Raw genomic sequence first — 18,251 nt, 5'->3', positions numbered from 1 at the left:
TCCTTTGGTTGTTTATCCACAAGGACAACCAAAATAACATGTGAAAGTCAGTGAGCTGCATGTTTGCCTGCCCAGGGCAAATCAGCACAGGATGGCAACTGGCCACAGGTAACATGTCAACCATGGCAAGCATGGACTGTTTGGGGGGCATCAGGACTGTGCAGTCTGAGTGATGCCAACAGCACCAATCCCAGCTCTTGCGGAGTTCCTGCTGCTGGTGTTTGAACTGGAAAGCTGCTAAATGCTTCCAACAGGCTTCCCACCAAACCACACCACACTGACCCTTGGTCCAAATCAACTACACATCTTCTCTTCATCACTCATCCCAACACTGTCAGTCATTGTGCCACCACAGGCACAAAAGCTTTCCCAAAGCAAGCCTGTAGAATGGCTTATTGCAGCCTCCTTGCAGATATCCCATATTCCCTTTAGCTGAAAAATCAAGGAAAACTTGCCAGTAATGTCAAGCAATAGGAGTTAAAATGATCCCAATGGAGTCCATGGAAAGGCCAAATCAGACTAACAGCCTGTCAGCTGCAAACCCAACTGCTTTAGAGCTCCACGTGCTGCTGAATTCTCAGTCCCTCACCCAACTACCCCAAAAGTCTGGCTCATTTGCTACAGCAAGTGTCCATTAAAAATTCAAGCTCTGAGGAGCAGGGATTGTCTCCTCTGGAGCATCCACACTGTGCTTAGCACAACACAAGCACTCCAAGCCCTGCTGTAACACAAAATAGCGGCTTCAGGACTCAAAGGTCCTTTGTTTCTCCACTGCCATGCTCAGAAAAACAGAAATCAGGGCAGAGGGGAGGCTGGGAGCAGTGTCAGGCAGGAGCAATCTCGGTTTCACAAGCTAAGAATTGACTCACCTAAAGAAGAGGGCAGAGTTCAGGCAGCCTGAACTACACCTAAAGCACCTGAGGAGCAGGTGGGAGATTAACACTGTTCAGCAGGCTCTAACACTGCATCTGTGTGGCATGGAATGGAAAGGGCATTCTTCCCAAACAGGATCTCGGGAGTATTGGGAGGAATGCCACCAACATTTTTTCTGCATCACTGCAAGATTAAAGACAGCAAAGACTTCATCAGATGATTTACATCTGTGTTCCTGCTGCTCACAGGCAGCTGTTGCTCGCCAGACATCAGCCCACACACCCACAGCAGCCCCTGGATCTCCTGCAGGACCAGCAGAGGGGATGGCTGGGGGAAGGCTTGTTAGTTTTCTTGTTTCCAACCTCCCCTGTTCACAGCTTCAGGCAGGAGGCAAATCCAGAGCTTCTGTTTGGACCAAAGGCAGGAAGCTCTGAGGGGACTTATTCCACAGTGGAATAAGTCTTTTATCCTTGTCCAACCAAAGCAGTAACTCCCACATGCAAGAAAATGCAGTTTTAATTTCAGCCTGGTGTGAAACTACAGGCAGTCTTCTACATGGTGCAAAGCCATGATTAGGGGTTTTAAGTAGCTGCAATTTTAACACTATTTGCAGTTTGTTCCTTTGGCTCCTCAGATTTTTAAAGCAATAATAAATCTGATTCTAAAGGTAATGCCTGCTTTGGAAGGAACAGGGAAGGGATAGTGAAATAGGACAAGAGGGACAAAAGTCAGAAGGGCCATTTTCCAAGAAATGCGAGATCTATTTTTTGATACTTTTTGACAGAGGAATAAGGACATCCCTGCTCTGAATTAAAGGAACAGATTGTCACAGCAAGGTAAGAACCTCTCCAGGGAAAACCCAAGGCATGAGAGAAAGCTCCTGATTTTGTACTGTTCTGACAGGCAATCAGGAGAAGCAAACAGGGGAGCAGTCAGGGGGTTCAGGATGAAGTTTTAAGAGCCAGAACCTACCTTCCTTCCTAGGTGTTCAAACCCCCCTGGGGACAGAGCACACAAAACCCACCTAGGGGAGAGCTCAGCAATCAGCTGTCCCTGACCAAGGCTGCCTGAACACCCCACTGAGCTCCAAGCACCCCAAGGGGCAGCTGTTCCACATTTTTCTCATGTCCTCCTACTTTTTCATTCTTCAGCTCCCATTCCCCAGCCTTTGACATGGAGGGGAAAAAACCAAGCCAGAGTACAAAGGAGGCAAATGTCTGGATGGTGCCTGTTGCACCTGGAAGCAGGATCCCTGCAGATCACTGGGCTGGATAAAGTCTGTCTGTATTACTCCCATCCAGGGCTCGGTTTCAGTGGATACACAAGAGGTGAGATATTTCCTGCCACACCAGGGCACACATTGTTTCACTGGACAGGTCTCCATGGACCTGAAAAGCCTCATGTCCTGTGTCTCAGACCACAATTACACCTGGGGATTGATCCCTGCCTGCTCCTTGTTTTGTGTCCACTTGTCAAGTACCTTTTATCTGACAGGAGGCTGAATTGGGGTGACACAAATCACAACCATATTTAGTAGAGCCCCTTTTAGTAGTTAAGCTGTTATTATGTTTACACACAGGCAGAGTATCACCCTGACATGGCAGTAGCTTGCAGGGAGATGTTACAGTCCTTGAAAGGGCCCTTGGCTCCATCAGGTATGTGTAGATAGATATATCTATATATCTAGATATAGATATAGATGTATATATTTTTATTCCTGTAGTCTCAACCTCCATCCAGCAGCCATCACGCTCCTGTCCCAGTTGGACAACCCCTTGTTGATGCTCCTGTACACCAGTGGCCTTGGACAAGTTTGGCAGATGTTTAGAGGTGTGAATTTATCAGCTTTTCCACATTCAACAGTGTTGTTGGCATCTGGAGCTTATCAGCTACTGGGAGACACTCACACTGCCTCAACACCTACTGTTCTATCCAGCCTGAGGGTTTCTGGTAGGTGTTTCTCCATCCCCCATGCCATGCACACTCACAGGGAACTTCTTCAGGAGTTAAACAGCAACAGAACTGTAGCACTCACCTTTGTTACACTTTAGTTCTACAGGGGTGATTCGTGTTAATTTTTTCAAGAAGAAACAGGGTTTTCTTTATAAGTGATGTTCAAATTCTCTGTACTCAGAGAGACATGTTCTCTCTCAGCTCTGAGACAGCTACAGCAGATCATGCAGAAAGGACTGGCAAAGCTGCTCCAGCTGGACTCTGCCTTCCAGGGGAATGTTCCAACCGTCTTTCTCCCGTTTTCTCCTCTTCCTAAGCAGCATTTATCTACTTATCCCAACCAACTACTCTCCCTGTTGCCATCCTTTGTCCTTCCCTTTCAATCAGGAGATCTGAAGTTAAATCCCTCTGAGGCCTTCAAGCTGCCCTAGATCCTTTCTTTTCCCAGACACACACGAGTTACTCTCTTGGCCTGATACAGAGACATCCCTTCAACCAGGAGGAGCCCAAGCAGCTCCTGGACATTCCAGCACAGCAGACACGTCTATCCCACAGTGTCAGTGGTGCTTTTCAGGGAAAAATCACAGAATATTAGAATATCCTGAGCTGGAAGGGACCCACAAGGACCATCCAATACAACTCCTGGCACTGCACAGACACCCCAACAATCTCCCCCTGTCCCTGTCCCGTTGCCCAAACACTCCTGGAGCTCTGGTAGCCTTGGGGCTGTTCCCACTGCCCTGGGGAGCCTGTTCAGTGCCCACCACCCTCTGGGGGAAGAACCTTTTCCTGAGATCCAACCTGTCCCTGCCCTGACACAGCTCCAGCTGTTCCCTTGGGTCGTGTTCCTGGTCAGACAGCAGAGATAGGAGCTGCCCCTCATGAGGAAGCTGCAGACCCTGAGGAGGTCTGTGCCCCATCTCCTCTTCTCCAGCTGAACAAACCAAGTGCCCTCAGCTCCTCATATGGCTGCCCCTCGAGACCCTTCACCATCTTCATAGCTCTCCTTTGGACACTCTTCAACAGCTTTATATCCTGATATCATGACTCTCCAAACTGTTCCCAGGATTCCAGGTGAAGACACACCAGAGTAGGACAATCCCTGCCCTGGATGTCCCCCAGGACACAGGGGCCCTTTGGGCTGCCCGGGCACGGTTGACTCGTGTTCAATTTGCCACCAACCAGGACCCTCAGCCCCCTGTCCACAGTGCTGCTCTCCAGCCCCTCATTCCCCAGAGTGTGTGTCCCTCCGGGGCTGCCCCAGCCCAGGTGCAGAGCTGAGGGTGCCCCTGGGTGCCCCGTACCCACCTTGCCCTTGTGTGTCTCCTGCAGCCACTGGCGCAGGCGGATGAGGCAGCTCTCCTGCAGGGGCGTCAGCTGGCCCAGGTAGCGCTCGATGTAATCGGCGTCCAGTTTGTCAGCTGGGGGAAAAGGCAACAGTCAGAGGAGACCTGGCACTGTCAGGACATTGCAGCCATTTCACACCTTGGGTTCCTCATGGCTTACACAGGCTCTGCTCAGAAGCCTCACTGCAGCTGCCTGAGGGAGGGAGGGAAGGATTTTGTCACAGTGACTGGGGTGTGAGGCCACAGACAGCACGGACTGGATCCAAACCAGATCACTCCACCTGTCTCTCGGGTCACTAATATTCCATTCAGTCTGAACTGCTCCAGCAGCAGCTTTAAAAGATACATCACGAGGTCTGGCACTCAGCTCACTAACCACTCCAAGACCCGGGCACTTCAATCCCCTGGTGTCCTAAAGGACTCATGCACAAGTCCAGTGAGAGGTGGAAAAGGAGCTCGCTGGAAAACCAAACTGTTCCTCTGCTCAAGGACACCAGAGGGGAAGGGAGAATAAGACCACACTTCTGATAGCAAGGGTTTTTTTGGCAGAGGGGGAAGTCCTGTGTACACCAGCAGCTCAGAGACAAAGGAGAAAGGGTTGGTGACTGCCAGCACTGAGGGCCAGATGGGCCACCCAGGGCTGGGCTGTGCCAGTGAGGAGAACGGGGCACACAGGGGGCAGAGCTGGGGGCACATGGGGGGCAGGACTGGGGGTCAGCTCAGGATTGGGGGTCAGCTCAGGGGTGGGGGACAGTTCAGGACTGGGGGACAGCTCAGGACTGGGGGCACATGGAGGGGCAGGGCTGGGGGACAGCTCAGGACTGGGGGACAGCTCAGGACTGGGGGACAGCTCAGGACTGGGGGCACATGGAGGGGCAGGGCTGGGGGACAGCTCAGGACTGGGGGACAGCTCAGGACTGCGGGCACATGGAGGGGCAGGGCTGGGGGACAGCTCAGGACTGGGGGCACATGGAGGGGCAGGGCTGGGGGACAGTTCAGGGGGAATGGCTGGGGTCAGCTCAGGGCTGGGGGTCAGCTCAGGGCTGGGGTCAGCTCAGGGCTGGGGGTCAGCTCAGGGCTGGGGGTCAGCTCAGGGCTGGCTCTTTGGGTTTGCACCAGATGCCATTACCTACAGAATAAGGCCAGGGCACCCATAAGATAAGCAGGATAATACAGAAATTGTTTCTGAAGTGCTAGACATGGAATCCACAAACTGGGGAGCAGGCCCAGGCAGGCTAAACCCTCCCTCAATAGGAACAGAGGCAGAAAAATAAGAGCTACTTTCCTCTTCTGATGGGTCAGATCCACTACTCTGAGGTTAACTTTAATCTCAAACAATTCTCATAGTCAGATTCTGTGTGGATTCCCATGTTTTTCCAGACAGATTCCAGGACAGAAGAACTAATAGAGAAGGTCAGGTGAGATCAGAAACATTGATATTTCCAATTCTAAGCTTTTTCCCTAATTACATTCAGCAAAACAAGTGTCTTTCCTTCTGAGGAATGACAACTGTTTCTAATACCACAGCTCTAAATTCAAAGGTCCCTCCTGTTTCTTTTTGTCAGAGAAGTATTTTATTTAGTCTAGAAGATATCATCAGACCAACACAAGGAATGATAATGTTTAGCTCAGGTATTTTTTGGGAAAAATGCAACAGGCAACATTCTGCAAGTTTGTCTTGGCCTGATATGGGAGCAAAAAACATCCAAATCAGTCCCCAAAATATTAATTTTGAAACAGACAAAATATTTCATTATAATTCAATTCTAGCATACTAAAAACACGTTTAACATTCTCCAGTTTAAAGTATAAATACATTAAAGGGCAGATCAGGGGTTTTTCCTAAGCTCAAAAGCATGCTGCCTGCACAGCTCTCCTTAGCTTTCAGTTTTAGGAGGGAAAAAAAAGACCCATTGTTTGTTTTTCTTGAAAAAAAAAAGAAAATAACTTCCCCTCCTCCTCACCCACAATCCAGAAGAAAAACCTAATGCCAAAGAAATAAAAATAAACTTAAGCAGTGCTACTGGGGCCTGGGAGCAGCTGCTTCTGCCTGGGCACCACATACCGTCAGGGCTGGCAGCCTCTGCAGAAGGGCAGGAGCTCCCAGGCTGCTCCTTGGGGGCTCCAGCAGCCCCAGAATCCAGTGGGATGTTCCCAGCCCCGTGTCCCACAGCTGGGCTTGGCTCCTCCTCCCTCCCGCTGACGGCAGGAGGGGTCCAGCGCGGGATGAACGTGATCCCTTGGGAGATCAGCTCCTTCAGGTAGTGCTCAATCACCTCCTTGCCCTGCAGGGGAAAATTCCTGTTAGGAAAAGCATCCCCCAAAACCAGCAAGGTGCAGGATTTTCCTCAGGCCAGATGACTAACACTGTTAGAGATAAACAGTAGGGAAATGTTTCTCCTCCCACCTGCACAACGCTGCTGAAAACCATTCTGTCCAAAAGCCCCATGTCAGTGGTGAATTACAACACTGGCCAGGCAGATTCCAGTGCTATGGATGCAGCTGCCTTTACAACACTTGCATCCTGTTCTCCTGCCCTCAGACCATCAACCAGCTGCCCTGTTGTCTGCAGCCCAAGGGAACAGGCCACTGCAAGGAAGGGTCTCTGCCCAAGAGAGACAGGGTGCTGGTTTTCACCCCCAGCTTTCCCCTCCTGCACGAGAACAGTGTCCCCAGTGCCCGAGGAGCCTGGCACCCACAGCACCCACAGCCCCACTGCAGCCCTCCCCTGGCACAGCCCGCTCCACCCTGCACACACACAGTCCAGCCACCAGGTTGGTTTTGCTCCTTGCACACTGGCTTTTTAATTTGCCCAACTGAGGCATAACCAAGGGTATAAAACTTTAGTGGGTCTGTTTACAGAAAGGAAAGCTGAGGCACACAGAGCAGGTGTGGGATTTGGGGGTTTCTGCCCCCCATCTTACCCGTTTGATGTTGGAAGTGTACTGCTTCATGGCAATTTTCTCCACTGTGCTCTCAAAGCCAAAGAATGACTTGATGTCGAGAGACGCCGACTGTTCAAAGCACGTCCACTCCTCATTCTCAGGGTGAACCTACAACCAAAGAACAGGCAGGGTTGGGTGGTGGCACAGGGCTTGTGGAATGGCAGTGCTCTTGCCCCTGGCACCATGCTGCCTATTTAATCTCCAGAGCTACAGAGTGAGGGGGCAGAGGAGGCACTGACTGTATTTAACAGGTTAATTCTCCCAGAGTAACAGAAACTCATAATAAATTTGGCACACGGATGTTTTTTAGCCCAACATTCTTCACATGCACAAGAAAGTCAAGGTTAAACCCCAGCAGACCTGAGGAGTAACAGTAGTAGCAAAGGCTGCAGTAAAATAGTAATGAAACTGCCCACTTGAAACCATCATGTCAAGAGCTCCTTACAAAAAGACAGGGATGGCCATATGGGACAGGCCATTAAAACTCCTACATCTGAAAAGAAAAAAAAAAGCAAAGCAGGGACTTTTTTCTAGTTTTGGATGGGAAACTCAGCCATGAATGTCAGACTTCCCCCCAGAACACTGGAGACATGGCAGAGCAGGGAATTTGCCTACTCAGTTCAACATACACCTTTCCTTTCTAGTCATTTCCCCTCAGTTACTCTATAAATGGTAAAAACCTATATAATCTTCTCCTCTTTTAAACTTAACCCTTTCCTGAGAAGACTCTGCCTTCTCTCAGAAGGTGCTGCTGTTCACAAACTGACATGAAAGAGCAAGAGCTCCAGCCCCCACACAAGGATAGGATAAGGGACAGGTTCCCCCGGGAGACAGTAGTGCCAGAGCAGGGCTGTGTCTCTCCAAGCTGCCCCAGAGAGCCCTGCAGGAAAGGAAAGATGAGAATAAACCTGCTTCCGGTGCACTCTGGCAGGGAAAAGGGAACTGGTAAAAATAGAGCAGGGAACCATGTTGAGGACACAGCCAGGAGCTCCCACCCTGTTCCCCTCAAAGCCCAGATGGAACGTTTCCTTCCGAAGGCCAGACACAGCCAAAATCAGCAAGTAACAATGTCAGTGATCCCAGAGGTGACCTGGGAGCATTTCAGACCTGTCAGCACCTTTGCCAATGATGGAAGTTTGATTTACTGCAGTTTTTAGGAAGCCCCATGTAGCCATGGAATGATCTCTGGCTGAGGAACCCCCTCACCACCCAAAATGTTGACACTTTTCAGCTCCTCCTGGAGCTGCTCACAGCTTGCTGACCCCACAAAGCTGAGCTGTTGTCCAGCTGCCAAAAGAGCAGGTAAGTAACAGGATCTGGACTTTTGTTTAAGGAACAAAAAGCAGTATCTGATTGCTCCCAGAAAGACCTGAAGCTCTTTAATGGTGATCAAGCCCTAAAAGCACAATTACAAGGAAATGGCCTCCTGTGCTGAAGATGCAGCACAAAGTGAGACAGCCCAGGCCACAAATAAGGCTCAAGACCTTTCTCCAAATCTTCAGAGCATAAAGATAATGACAAGGTTCTAAAACTTTCACTTATTCATGGGCAAAATTAATTGCTACACTTCCCTCAGGCTCTCCTCATAACAAATATTAAGAATTCCAGTTTAAATATTCAAACATATGCCCAAGATTCAGATGCTTTTAATAAATTTAATTTTAACCAAAAAGAAACTCATGGAATACCAGCAGCTCCAGAGCACTGTCTGTTTTCTACTCTCCCTCCAATCAGAGAATCACAATCAACTCAAAGAAGTTTCTCAAGCCCTATGAAATCACAGAATCCTAGACTGGTTTGGGTTGGGAGGGACTTTAAAGACCATCAAGCTCTACCCACCCCCTGCCATGGGCAGGGACACCTTCCACCACCCCACGTTGCTCCAAGCCCCAAACAACCCGGCCCTGGACACTTCCAGGGATGGGGCAGCTACAGCTTCTCTGGGCATCCTGTGCCAGGGCCTGCCCACCCTCACAGGGAAGGATTCCTTCTCAATATCCCACCTAACCCTGCCCTCTGTCAGTGGGGAGCCATTCCCCCCCGTCCTGTCCCTCCAGACCCTTGTCCAAAGCAAAAGAACAATCCCACACGCAGGGCCCCGTGGTGTCTGATCATAGGACGCTGCTGTCCAGTGCTGCAGAAGTGCCCAAATCCCCTGTAATTTGTGCACCTTCTCCTGTCATTGGTGTACAATTCCAACACCTCCTCCCTGGACAAACAGGCCACGGCACTCACTGAGTAGCTGCAGGTCTCACGGACCACCACGCGGTTGGCAAAGGTCTCATTGTGGGCTTCGATGCGGAGCGTTCGCTCCCTCCAGTTCACCGTGTTCTTCTGGATGAAGAAGACAAACTCCACCCCTGCAATCTGAAGAGGGGGAAAAGGGGCAGAGAAGGAAAGAGGAGCTTCAGGAGCCTTTATGTGGGCCAGCCAGCAAACCCCAGGTCCCTCTGTCCCCCAGGTTCCACCTGCCTTCTTCAGCAGCCTGGGAGCATCCACATTCAGTTTGCAGCTCCGTTCAATGACATGTATAGCTCCGTCCTCACTCCTGGATTCATGCAGGATTTCACTTCCCAGGAAGACTGGGATCTCTGGACATGTAGGAAAGCGCTTCTCATACGCCTGGAAGTGAACACAAAGCAAGTTCAGTTTCTGGGTACATCAGCTTTAACTCTCTCTGCATTGATTCATTCCCTTACAGTAAAAGCCCAATAAAGCAGAGGCCCCTCAGCCCCTGGGCTGGCTCCACTTTTCTCAGAGATGAAGTTAAAGCAAAATAGTTATGGGCAGAGATAGCACCATGGCAGTTGTCAGCCAAGCATGTCTTAACACCATTTTATTTTCACACATTAAGTAGAAACAAAATCCTGTTGTTAAACAGTACTAGAAAGGGACTCATAATCAGGAACATTATGGCAAAAGCATGAGGTTTTGAGCTCTGCTGATTTCTGCTGGCTAAAGACTTGAATTTCATTATCTCTGGGTCAAGTCAATATTATCTATAAGAAGAAGCTGTTAAAAATATTTAGCACTCCCATGGCTTAAAATTTGATGTGTCAAACAGTTCAAGTCTCCCTGAACTACCAAGGGTAAGACCATAAATCACTGGCTACTCACTTTGCCTTGATTTATCCATTTCGGAAACAATTCTGTCCTGATTCTGAAATCCTCCTTGTTTTAATCAGCACATCCCTCTGAGAAGCCCTTTACCCAAAGCTCCTTCATCAGCTCAACCAGAAATCCAGTTTTCCATGGCACTGGCAGCAAAGTTAACTTGTATAAGCTGTACCTACTGCTGCTCTTCTTTCCTGACCTTCTCCATATCTTATCACATTCCAAGATGTTTGCAGGATGCAGTGCTTTCCTTGGACTTCTGACAAACATCTTGCAAGTTGTGATGCTGTTGTAAATATGTGATTGCTGCACAAGCTGCCCAGAATTCCACTACAGCTGTTCAAGAAGAACTTGTGCTCTCCTTCCACTCTGCTCTCAGAGCTCCACGTTTTGGTCCCAAGATTATTTTGACACCATTTCAAGGCCAATTCTAACCTCCAGGAACTGCTGCCATCTTCCAACCATTCATTTATAGCATCAAAAGAGAACTCCTCAGGAGAGAATTCTCCACCACAAAGGGAAACATTAATGTGATAATTCTCGACCTCAGCCGGGCTGTCAGCGCACCCAGAGTGGCCACATTCCCTGTTCCCACAGCAATGCAAGGGCTGGTTGCCCCTGCACAGATTCATGGCCCTGCTTCTAAAATAGCCCAGGCACTTAAGGACACATTCCATATCTCCTGCTCCTGGAGCTCTGGATGGGAAAGGAGCTGTTTCAGATTATCATGTTGCTCCAGCGTCAGGAGGGAAGTACAGGCAGCTGCCAGCTGGAGTTCTGGCCATAACAGAGCACACAGCTCTTTAAATCCTGCTCTCCAAGGCACTGAGCAACATTCTGCTTGCCCTGTCACATTCTCCCATATCTCCCTACCTCTGCTTTTTGCTCCTCACCACAGGGAAAGCCAAACCAGCTTAGAGAAATACAAACCTTCCCATGGTAAGTGACCCTTTCCAACACCAATCCACGTGGCTCCAGCCAACAAAAGCACACTGTCCTAGTTCAGCAGGAGGGACCAGCTAACCCTGTGTGGGGTGATCAAAGCTGTGTATTCTACCCCCTCTGTTCATTTCCCAAGGACAATGGACCATTAGCAGCAGCTGCCCAGGGAGCCATTATCACCTTCACACCCAGCCTGGGGGGGCGGAGCTGCTAATGGGCCATCAACGGTTCAACACCCCCTGGCTCCCAGAGTTAATCACCCATTGTGTGAGTCCCCACCCTGGGGGAGGGACTGGGTGTTCCCTGAGGGTACATAAGTGGTGGGTAAGACCTTGGGAACCTCGTCGGATCCAGAGGAGCAGCAGGACCTTGACAGGAGCAGACTACTCTTGACCAGACTACAGCCCTTGCCTGCACCAACAGGTTTTTCCACTTCCTTTTGTTTTGGACTTGGGGGAACCATGTGGGTCTCAGCACAAGGGCCAACAAACCCCTTTGGGTTTGCGCCCCAGGACACTGGGTTATACTGCCGGGTTTTGTGAGTTGAAAGTAATTTCCTTTGTGTCAGTGTATTCATTGTAATATTATTATTAAATTTTAGCTCTGGCTTATAATCTCTCTCATGGTGAGTTCATTTCCCCTGCTGGTTCACCTTTAAACCAGCACACACAGTCAGCAGCTTTAGGAAGCTTCATTTGTTGTGCTGGGAATTCATGGATGTACGTCAGGCACTCCACAGGACACTTCCAGGAGTGCCTCCCTCACTACCTGCTCTCTCCCACCTGCAGTTCTCAGCACATTCACCTGCTCAGGCAGAGTCAACAACCCCTCCTGTGCCTCCACCTGCCCTCTCCCAACCCTCCAGGTTCCAACCACCATCCAGTGCTATTCTGAGGCAAAAGCCTTTACCTTGCTGGTCTTCTCTGTTCTAGCACATAGCAGCATCTCCAGGTCACCTACTCTTAGTTAGTGGAGTCCCAGCAGTAAGAGAGTGAAAGCTGAGAACACCTTCACAGGCCACTGGGATACCAGAATATTTAGCAACTATTTTTCAGCTCTTTGTCCCATGTCACTCCTTCCCTGTGCCCTTAACACACTTGCAAAAAGTGTCACTGAAAACTTTACTCTGAGAGAAGGCTGCTCCAGTTGTCACCACAGATTGATTGGACAGAGGGGGGTAGTGGTCTTACACTAAAAGAAGAGAGATTTAGATGGGATATTGAGAAGAAATTCTTGCCTGTGAGGGTGGGCAGGGCCTGACACAGGTTGCCCAGAGAAGCTGTGGCTGCCCCATCCCTGGAAGTGTCCAAGGCCAGGCTGGATGGGACTTGGAGCAACATGGGCTGGTGGGAGGTGTCCCTGCCCATGGCAGGGGGTGGGACTGAATGATCTTTAGGGTCCCTCCAACCCAAACCAGCCTATGATTCTGTTCTTTCAGGGGTGCAGCTGTGCCAGGAACATTTGAGGGAGTTTGCAGAGAAAACAAGAGCTGCTCCTCTGGGACCAAGACCTCACTTAACAGTTTCACTGGGAGCACTGAGCTGTGAGTGCCCCCTCACCAAAGGCTACAATGGCCAGTCTGAATCCCTCCCCTCCCCCCTGGATCCAGGTGCTTCTGCTCCCACCTGAAGACAAAGTCACTGGATCTCAACACACCCCTCACTCTTTCTCCACTAAGTTTTCCTTGGCCCAGCTGCAGCCAGGCTCCCTAATAAACTGTCATGAAATCCATCAAAACCAAGGCTAGGACCAGGACTAAGGGAGTGCAGGCACTATTTCAGACTGCTAAACCACAACTGGAGAAGGAAGAAAGGCCAGGGAGAGGTTCATATCAATGCACAGCCCTGGTGATACAAGTATGCCACCAGCCCAAACCCATCATCCAAACAGGGGGAACATTGCCATATTTGAGAAAGAATCCATATCCACTACAATTTAAGTCCTTTGCTAATCTTCTTTGCACAACAGCTCTAAAAATACAGCAGGGAAGATGCCTGAGATCACATGAAGGGCAGCTGAAGCCCCACGCTACAGGCACAGCAAGGCTGTTCCCTGAGCTCCCAGATCCTCCATCCCTGCAGACACAGCTGAGCAGGAGAGCAGCCCCTCCTGGCACCCTCTGATCCAAACCAGCATCCACAGGCAACAGCCCATTTCTGCTCCAACACTGAGGGAAACTATAAAGCCAGAGCCATCTTTAATTTTTTCAAGCCATTGCCAGCCTAGCTGGGATTTCTCCTCCTCTGTGATTCTGCAGAGCACAAAGTGAACACCAGAGACAAATGAAAGGCACAGAGTACTCAGTGTGAGCTTGGTTTGATGCTTTGGCTGCCTGCACTTGCTCTTGCAGCTCCTTGGTGCAGTAACTCTGCACTGACCAATACACAGGCACTGTGATTTGTCTCTCCCTTCTCTGCCCTCCCACCAGAAGGAATAACAGCAGTTATTGTGCCACCACTGTGGGTCAAAAAACCACCTTGATGATCAGAGTCTTCAACAGGATCAAATATGTAAACAAAATGAGTGGCTCCGTGAAGCCACTCCCTCCCTTCCCCTGAACCCCACTGGGATTAACAGGCATGGGCAGAACCAGCCCACACAAGTGCACTTTGCAGTAAATATTTTCTTAAAAGTTCAGATTAATGTGCTCTCTTCATACCCAAACCAACTATTTCACAAGAGGTGGTGGGACAGGCCCACTGGGGTCCTACCCTAAATAAACCTGGTTTCACATAGATTTCTTACAAGGGAATTGTTGCAAAAATCAGTGTTTTTGTTGTGACAACAGCCCGAAGAGCCATTTAAATCTTTGCAGTCCTAACACTGAAATGACACATTAAATTTCACAAGAGGGATGAGTAAAGACAGAGGGATTTGGGATCTGTTTGAATTCTTCAAGACAGTTTGTTCAGAACTATAACAAATTATTTTTGGGTGCATCTGAATGTAAAGAAAAATAATCATTTAGATGCAACTAGCAGTCTGTTGGAATGAAAAAAAACACTACAAATGAAATGATTTCTAGCTAAAAATTTAAAACACGCAGGAAACTTGAAGACCTCAAGGTTTCAGTAGTGTCAGATCTTCCTTTCACACTGAAGGAAACCCAAACTAAGACAAGGATATTTCCAGCTTACAGTGACCTCTGTATCCCAGCAAAGACCCCTTAGTGCCACTGAAGCTGACAAATGATTAATCACACTGAGCAACAATTAATTAATAGTGATATGGTTGACTGTGAGATCAGCTGAGTGCTCTGACCCAGGTTTTGCCCTCTAATCTCCTGGGAAACACATCTCAGTGGTTTTACCAGTGCTGGCCAAATTATGGGACCAACAGAGTGAGAGATGAACACCAGCTTTGAGAAGAGAGTTTGAGAACAACAGAAGAAGCCTTGCTCAAAAGTGCCCTTTAGCCAAACACACAGTAACCAGGACAAACCCACATCTTGGGAAGAGATGGCCCTGAGGATCAGCCAGATGCCAAACAGGAACAAATGATACAAAAACACAAGTGCCAAAACAAAAAAGTGATATTGCAAAGCCTCACAGTCAGAGAAAAGGGGAAATGACGCTCCTCTACACCCTCTACTTCACCTCCTTAACCCCAAACCCTCCAGAGCAGAGGGTCCTGTTCAGTTCTGCACCTTCCCACCTTCAGGGGGACAGTGCAAGTGTCCCCTCCCCCTCCAGTCTACCAGCTCTGCCACTGCTGCTTCCCACAGGATCCACAGGACAGTGGGCAGGATCCTTTCCAACAGCTACTCCTGTTTCTCCTCCGTGGGTTTCAACATCCTTCCCTAGCAAGTGACCTTGAAATCCATTATACAACAGAGGCCTCAGGAATCCAAACAACAAGGATGTGAAACCACAGAATTACTGCCTGAAACAAAACACCTCCACAGCGGTTTCTTCCAGCCCAGGGTCTGCTGGGTCATCAGTGGTTTCCAGGGGCTTCAATAGGCAGCTTTTGTTTGATGATTTGGTTTCATACCTTAATATCCTAGAGAGAGAAACTATGGACAGTATGATGTTGAGATAAGCCTGAGAGGGACCTTCAAGAGTGCAAACTGGGGAAAATTATATTGTGTAGGGCACAAAGGAACTGAATTGTGACAGAAACTTAGAGTTGATATTACATGAACATGTTACAGGGATAAGACTTCATACTTGTGGCTAAAACACTTCCAATTTTTATCATCAATTAGTTTAAGTCCGGATAAATTAATGAGATTCTTCAAGGTCATGCTACAGCCATGTACAGATTGCCAGGAAAAACGAGTATGTGTTTGGAGGAATGGGAAATGAGGAGGAGATCCAATACCAGGTTTTGAGCTAAAGATGCCCAGACCATCATCCCTTTAAAAAGAGCTGTTGAGAAGCAAGATAAAGACCTCTCATCACTTTGAAGTAGAAAGCAGAGCATTTGGACCAGCTTTTGAGCAGTTGTAATGATACATAAATATTCCTCTGCAGATTCAGGTGTTTTCAGATGATGCCCTTCCAGGAAAAAGTACTTTCATTTTGCTGTCCCTCCCAGTACTTGGTGCTGAACCACAGAGTCTGCACACACTTCAGCAGGCACAATAATCCATGTGCTTTGAGCAGAACAGAGACCAGCTTCTCACTGACCAGAGCAGTGCAAAAAATACACAAGGAACAAAGTGGGAGGGGCCAAATGGATATTTCATAGAATCAATCAACTGGGTTGGAAAAGACCTCCGAGATCATCAAGTCCAACCCTTGGTCCAACTCCAGTCCCTTTACCAGATCATGGCACTCAGTGCCACGGCCAAACTCACCTTAAAAACCTCCAGGACTGGGGAATCCACCCCCTCTCTGGGCAGCCCATTCCAATGCCTGAGCACTCTCTCTGCAAAGAATTTGTTTCTGATCTCCAACTTCAATTTCCCCTGGCAGAGCTTGAGCCCATCGTGCCCCCTTGTCCTATTGCTGAGTGCCTGGGAGAAGAGACCAACCCCCACCTGGCCAGAACTTCCCTTCAGGCAGTTCCAGACAGTGCTGAGGTCACCTCTGAGCCTCCTCTTCTCCAGGCTGAACAGATTTGGGGTACAGAAATGCCCTGAAGTCAGGGAAAAGGGACCTTCATTTTAAGGAGGTGCAGAGAATCCACAGAAAAAGCCTTTGAGGCCTGAGGGGAAAAAAGAAGCACTTTTGCTGGCAAGAGGAAATAGATTTTCCAGTGAGAAGTCCAGTGGACAAGAGCACCCAGGCTACAAACATTGACCCAGTGTTATCTGTGCCTGGACAACAGCCAGTGATTTGCCTCATTTCTTCAGCTTTTGGTGAAACAAACAATTCAGGGAGCAGCAGTGCCTGTGACAACACAGGCACAACCAAGGGCCACAGCAAAGCTGAGCCCAGCCCTGCAGTGCAGCCACACGAGGCCATCCCAGGAACCACCAGGGAGCAGGAACAGCAGCCCATCCCACTGTCCTGCTGCAGCTGCTCCCCTGGTGCTGCAGTGGTGCAGCTCACAAACAGCCTTCCCAAACACTGAGGAAGGGACCCCCTTTCCAGGAAGCACTGCTGCCTGGTTGGACACCTGGGCCACAGCCCAGTGGGGAGAGACAATCCCAGGTGGGAAGGCAGAGAATCAGACAGCTCAGGTGACTCACAACTGAAAGAGCAAAACAGCAATCCAGTGTGTATCACACACTTACTGCCCTGTGAGTCACCCCAAAATCAAAGTGGCTCACAAAGCTTACAAATGGCTACTTGGAGGGACAACCTCTCATTGCCAGAAGCTGCTGTGAGAAATTATACAAACTGGCCACGATTCAGACTTGGGCTTAGCAGTTACAACAAGTTCACCCAGGTTGAGATGTAACAATTGGTGATGATTCCAGATTTTATCACCTCTATTAGTCCCTGTTGAAGGGTTTATTATTTGCCTTCCTACACATTCAGTGCATAAGAGAAGAGCCTTAGTCACTACTGGAACACAAGGTAACAGTGACAGCTCCAGCCATGTTGTCTCCTCATGCTGAACTGCTGTGCCACTGAACTGGAGCTCACTGCAGAGCTCACCCATTCCTGTACTGACCAGGTTATGCTTGAGACACAACTCATCCTTCAAGAAAATAACCTTGTTTTAGCTGGACAAGAGACTGTCCTGTACTGACTCTTTGAATTAGTGTAAATCTTCTCCAATCCACACCATCCTCTCCTCAACCATTCTTGCCCAGCAAACAGAGGTTTTTCAGTGGCAAAGCAAAGCTGTCAGACCTGTGTGATCCCCACAAGACACACTGAGCAGGCCAGATGTGCAGATGTTGCCAGCAGTTCTCCAGAATTCTGAATGAATAAGCAGTTCTCCCATCAGGTTCTTCCCAAAAGCAGTTCCTCCACCATCCAGCAGCTGTGACAAACAGCACTCACCAAACACTCTCCACTCGCTCGAGGGAAACCATCCCACAGCAGAATGGCAGGAGCACTGTCAGCTCTGCTCAGCCTGACCACGCTCCCCCTCAACCTGCTGAGTGCCAGGAGGAGGAGGAGGAGGTGGCAGGGCCAGGGCTGCGCAGCCAGTGCAGCTGTGCAGAGCCAGCCCAGCTGACACACAGAGCAGCACTCCCTGAGTTCGGGTGCCAAGTGCTCCTCAGCAGCAAATGATGGGATATTTATAGTGTATCTGACAGCCATCAAGTCACGCTGAACCATCATGTCTTGAGTCAACACTGCATTCTTTCTAAGTGCACAAAATGTTAACCCAGCAGCTTCTGACAATCACAGCAAGCTTACCTTCAAAACATGGCAAAAGGGAGGGAGAGGGGAGGCTGCCCTCTTTAAAATGCCTGGCACAGACCATGGCTGCAGACAGACCATCCACATCCAAAGGGGATTTGTCAAGAGGCAAGTTCTACAGACCTAACCATCTGTAACATCAATAACAAAACTCTAACATGTACATCTATAATCTATAACAACTGGTAACAGAGAACAGATGCTGTTTTGCAGGGGAGTATCTATTTCTTAACTACAGCTTAGATTATTATCAAGACATTCCATGTCATAGAATCCTTGAGCTTGGAAAAGACCTCTGGGATCACTGAGTC

General features: G+C 49.1%; 1 protein-coding gene across 3 annotated transcripts in view; it reads right to left on the bottom strand.

The window, feature by feature from the left end:
* Positions 1 to 18,251, bottom strand: part of SEC14L5 (SEC14 like lipid binding 5) — a 42,394-nt gene that overhangs the window by 10,706 nt on the left and 13,437 nt on the right. For all 3 annotated transcript variants that reach the window (XM_071571011.1, XM_071571013.1, XM_071571012.1), the window contains exons 4-8: positions 9,590 to 9,739; positions 9,353 to 9,484; positions 7,097 to 7,225; positions 6,238 to 6,457; positions 4,135 to 4,247 (exon numbers count right to left, since the gene is read on the bottom strand). In XM_071571011.1, the coding sequence (XP_071427112.1) occupies positions 4,135 to 4,247; positions 6,238 to 6,457; positions 7,097 to 7,225; positions 9,353 to 9,484; positions 9,590 to 9,739 (744 nt within the window). The remainder of the gene's footprint in view (positions 1 to 4,134; positions 4,248 to 6,237; positions 6,458 to 7,096; positions 7,226 to 9,352; positions 9,485 to 9,589; positions 9,740 to 18,251) is intronic.

The sequence above is a fragment of the Pithys albifrons genome, chromosome 16 (assembly GCF_047495875.1).
Source record: "Pithys albifrons albifrons isolate INPA30051 chromosome 16, PitAlb_v1, whole genome shotgun sequence".
Taxonomy (NCBI): Eukaryota; Metazoa; Chordata; class Aves; order Passeriformes; family Thamnophilidae; genus Pithys; species Pithys albifrons.
The sequence above is the reverse complement of the archived record's forward strand: the minus strand, read 5'-3'. Positions and strand labels throughout refer to the sequence as shown.